At 56.0% G+C, this 4,472-nt stretch overlaps 1 protein-coding gene across 1 annotated transcript; it reads right to left on the minus strand.

Annotated features, from left to right (window-relative positions):
• Window positions 1-417: 417 nt before the first annotated feature.
• R3HDML (R3H domain containing-like) lies at window positions 418-4,167 on the minus strand. The gene is made up of 5 exons (XM_009070016.1): window positions 3,907-4,167; window positions 2,434-2,552; window positions 1,766-1,898; window positions 653-768; window positions 418-550 (listed from the first exon to the last, which is right to left on the minus strand). Exons 1-5 carry the CDS (start codon window positions 4,165-4,167, stop codon window positions 418-420), a joined length of 762 nt encoding a protein of 253 aa, XP_009068264.1.
• Window positions 4,168-4,472: the final 305 nt, after the last annotated feature.

The raw sequence follows: 4,472 nt of genomic DNA on the forward strand, positions 1-4,472 counted from the left end.
GGCTCAGAGCTGGGGGCCCCATGGTCAAAGTGGGTGCCATGGAGCAGGGACATGCTCCATGAGGGAAACATCTTGGTATTCACTTACACCATCCTCTGCCTTAGCTCAGGTGGGGGGCAGTGGGGAAAGTCCCCCAAGTCTGCAGAGCAGGGACCACACCAGCCAGCCCCACTCCCTCTATGCACCCCTAAACCATCCCTGTTTCAGGAAATAGGGACCTGAACTGTCCCTAGTTCCCCCAAAGTGGGAAGCAGCCAGACAACACGAGCACTGCCGGAGAGGTGTGTTAGAAAAGCAGTTTCCTACGCGGTGCTAAGGATGAAGCAGGTTGGACAAAAGGGCTGCTGGGGGTCAGTGTTATAAATAATTCTGGTTCACCCCATCTCCATTCCTGGGGCTCCTCCTGGGTGTGCAGCCCTAGAACCAGCTGACTTGGTTGGATTTGAGTCCAGTGAAGCACATGTTGTTGGAGCAGCCCCCGCCGTAGGTGGGGGGACACGCTGAGCACGGCCGCCCCACCTTGTACGGCGCTTCTCCCAGCCAGTTGCCCCTAAAAAGAGAGGAGGGCATCACCTCTGAGCATCATCACTTCACCACAGACACCGGTGTGAGGAGGGAGGATGGCATGGGGAGCTTCTCTCCAGGCACTTACTTGATGGCGTAGTTGCAGACGAGGAGGATGGCATGGCGCCACGTGCTGCCCCACACGCGCACGTTGGCACAGGTGCCCAGGGCACAGCCCAGGCGGCTGGAGGTTGCCCACACCATCTGTGCCAGGACAGAGAACAGGCACTGTCAGTGTCCATCCACCCAGGAATCCCACAGCCAATCACCTAGGGCTTTGTCCCACCAGGGAATCACATCCCACCTGCCCAAATCTCTGGCTGGATGCTGTCCCATCACAGGGAGTTGCTTTGTCACCAGGGAGTGAGTTTTTGCTCTCTGTTTCCTGCCTGCAGCCCACACTGCCCTGCAAGGGGCTGCCTTGCCAAGCTCGTGTCAATGATCAGCAGAGCCTGGGTCACTTCTCCAATTTACCCAAATTAGCTCCCAAACCTCATCCTGAATCACGGCCAGCAGTTTACCCTGCACACAGGGAGGCCAAACAGACCCAGAAGCGCCTCCTAAATTCTCTCCAGGCTGAATTTCTTCCTTTAAAAAGTGTATATTGCCCTTTTGCAATCAGATGCTCAGATAAAGGTTGGAGCTGTATAGAGGAGATAATTAGGGGTTGGAATGGCTTTGCTATTGGGCAGAGGAGCAGGGGAGTTTTTCACCTTGTGCTGGCCAGGCTGTTGGGGTATGTGCCAGGGGATGAAGGGGCTGCATTATCAGGGAGCTGGATGCTATAAAGCTGCTCCATCACAAAGGAGAGGATTCGTGCTCAGCAAAAGTACAGCTGAGTTGCCAATGGGCTAAGAAGGAGAAAAAAAGCTTTAAAAATGCAGACCTCCTTGTCAGCCGGCCAGAAGGTCCCAGCTGCTCTTCAGCAGGCCATGAACCCCTGGGACCTCCCTGCAACAGCCCAATTCCTGAGAGGGCTCAGGGTGAGAGGGCATCACTGCTGGATGCCTGCATCCCTCCGGCAGACACGCTGCAGCTGCCAGGACTGCTGACAGATCTGAAGCTGGAAGCTGCCAGGATTTGATCCAAGATCCCAGCTGCTGCTGGGAGAAGGGCTGTGAGCTGCACTGGGAGCTGCTGTAGCCCAAGGCTCCCCATTTGCAGCTGGGTCCCAGGGGGCTGTGGGGGCTGCAGTGCTCACCTGTGTGTAGTGGCTGCAGACAGAGCCGCTGCATTTGGAGGGGCAGCGTGGGTTGCACTCACGGGGGTGGGGGAAGGAGTAGTGCTGCTTCTCCTGGTGCCACGATTTCACCATTTCCATGACAGAGCGGTACCTGCAAAAGGTGTTACACCTAAGGTGGACTTCTTCCACATCAGAGGTCATAGGTGAAGGAGAGGAAGAGAAGGTTCCACATTGTGGAAATGGGGGAAATAAATGCTTTGGAGCCAGGGCCTGTTGGGACCAAGCATTCCTGGAGAGAAGAAGGCAATGACATCCTTGTGCCAAGGCCACTCGTGCCCAAGGCCAGAAGACCTGGCGCTCGATGGAGGCACCTGAGCTCTCAGCCATGTGGTGGCGACCCAGAACCCACATCCCCCTGGTCCATGTGCCAGGCACAGAGGCGATTAATGTCATACTTTCCAAATGAGCAACTGGCACCTCTGGTTTCCTGTATTTATCCCTCTGCAAGAGCTGGATCTGGATCCTCATCATCCACCCCGGGGAGTGCCTCTCAGCTGCATCTCACTCCTGTGCAACCCCAGCTCAGAGCCTCTCTGCTCCTTGGTCAAGGGGCTGCTGCTGCTTCTCCTCAAGCATCATGGAGTGTGGGGGTTCCCAAGATTTCAGTCTGCTCATAGGGCACTCACCTGCCCGACTGGATGGAGAGGTTCTGCCCCACATATTTCATCAGCTCAGGGGGCCCGTGGTCCCACAGGCAGCGTGCAGCCCATGCCTCTGCTGCCCTGGCCAGCCGCTCATCCCACACCTGGCCAGGGGAAAGGAAAAGGGCAGGCAGGAATTCAGGCTTCCCAGATGAGGGAAGAGGAGAAACCTGCTCCCTTGTGCTCAGGGAGCTTTCTGAGCACCCATGAGTGTCCAAGAAAAGTCTCATGCATCAGACTGGAAAACACCAGTCTGGAAAACTGGAAGCGCAGCAGTGTGTCCAGGAGTGATGGATCTCCCAGGCTGCCACTGTGGCTGCTGCCCAGGCAGAGCAGGGATGCTCTGCAGCAGTGCAAGCCCTGTGTCTGTGATTCCCTCTGGGAATGAGCTCTTGCAAAAGGTGGAGCTGAGCTCAGGGATGAAACCCCACAGTCCTGTGCTGCTGCTGCAGCTCACAGCTGTCCCCAGCCCTCAGCACAGCCCTGGCCACAGACTGACCAGTGAGCACAGCTGGTTCCTTCATGCATTATTTAAAGCTTCCTCACCCATCCTGATCTGCTTTGGGGAGATGCCTGGGTGAGTTATTTTGGAAGGCAGGAATTTAGGCCAAGCAAGAAGCAGCACAGGATGCTCCCGGGCATGTCTGACCTGCTCTGGTACCCAGCAAACCAGACTGCTGTGTGCTTCACCCAAACAGGCATCTGGGGACCACCCAACCACTCCACTCCAGTCCCTCTCTGGGAGCAGAGCAGCACGTGGCACCTCCTGCCTCGGGGGTCCCACCCTGTGCAGGGTGGAAATCCTTCCTCTTGGTGGCTTCTCGTTTCTCCTCACTTTAAGGCTGAGTTATGAGCTCCAAGCAGGATGGAGACAACCTGGGGAAGCTCTGCCCAGGATGACCCTCGTCTGGATGTGCCCAACCCAGCAAGGCTGCACAGTCCCTCTCTGACCCACTCCTCCACGTTTCTTCTGCTGGGGACTGACATCACTGGGCACACTCCCAAGGGAATGGGGTCATTTCTCCAAGCTGCAGTTAAGAGAGAGGGTTCCCACCTGGCTTTGGGTTGGGACATGAGCTTTTCATGCTTGTAACCACCTTCCTTCCCCTAGTGCTACCTCTGGATGGATCCTGCCATCCCACAGCCAGCAAACTCCCAGATGTCCCAGATACAGGACCACAGATCCTAAATCTGCCCTCAGGTGGAAACATCTCCCTGCTGGGACTCCATGCCTCTTGTGCAGAAGCTGCATGGGTCTGCAGCTGCCCTGCCTCTGAGGCATGAAACATCCCCTGGGACAGGTGTTCAGCCACAAATCCATCCAGCACCCTGATATCCCAATGCGTAGGTGCCCCATCCCTACTAGTTCGGGCTCCCATGTCACAGGTGAGGCCCCTGACCCCAGCACAGCAGCCAAGAGCTGTGGACCCAAAACTGCCCTGCCAGAGCACAACTCACCATATATTCCATGTTGGCAGCAGGAGGAGACACCTGTGCTCGCACTTGGTTGTGGTAGTCCAAAATCACACTCATGTCATGGGGGGAGAGATATCTCTTCCGACGGCTCCGAGGGACCCCCACGTCCCACAGCAGGCCTGCAGCTGTGCCCCCAGGAGGGGACAGCAGCTCGGTGGCATTGGGCAGCAGGAAGGAGCTGGAGTGCTGTGTCAGCCAGCAGCCCAGGGCAGTGAGGTACAGGTGCAAGTGGAGCACAGCCATGCCAGCTTTCCTGGTGGGATCAGCCAACAACTTTCTGCTCCTGCACGGAGTTAAGCAAGGACAAGGCAGATCGCTGGTCCCTGCTGCTGGCACGTGGATCTAGGAGAGAAAACAACACAGGCTCCACTCAGGATGGCAAACACCATGCAAACACCTCTTCCCAAAATAAGATGGGAATAAATTTTCCATTTTTTGATTTCCTTTCCAAAACAAAATTTTAAAATTAATCTCTTTGATAACTTCATTTATCACAGCAAATTTCCCAGGACTGGCAGGGAGATGTCTGGGGAATTGGTTTGCTTGCT

Source organism: Acanthisitta chloris, unplaced genomic scaffold (genome assembly GCF_000695815.1).
Source record: "Acanthisitta chloris isolate BGI_N310 unplaced genomic scaffold, ASM69581v1 scaffold6672, whole genome shotgun sequence".
In the NCBI taxonomy this organism is placed as follows: domain Eukaryota; kingdom Metazoa; phylum Chordata; class Aves; order Passeriformes; family Acanthisittidae; genus Acanthisitta; species Acanthisitta chloris.

Excerpts from the sequence above, each read along its gene's own strand:
- R3HDML (XM_009070016.1), bottom strand. The coding sequence starts at position 4,167 with ATGGCTGTGCTCCACTTGCACCTGTACCTCACTGCCCTGGGCTGCTGG. Across the intron at positions 2,553-3,906 it reads CTGCCAACATGGAATATATG|GTGTGGGATGAGCGGCTGGC; the intron begins GTGAGTTGTGCT and ends TCCCCTGGCCAG. Across the intron at positions 1,899-2,433 it reads CTCTCCATCCAGTCGGGCAG|GTACCGCTCTGTCATGGAAA; the intron begins GTGAGTGCCCTA and ends CACCTTTTGCAG.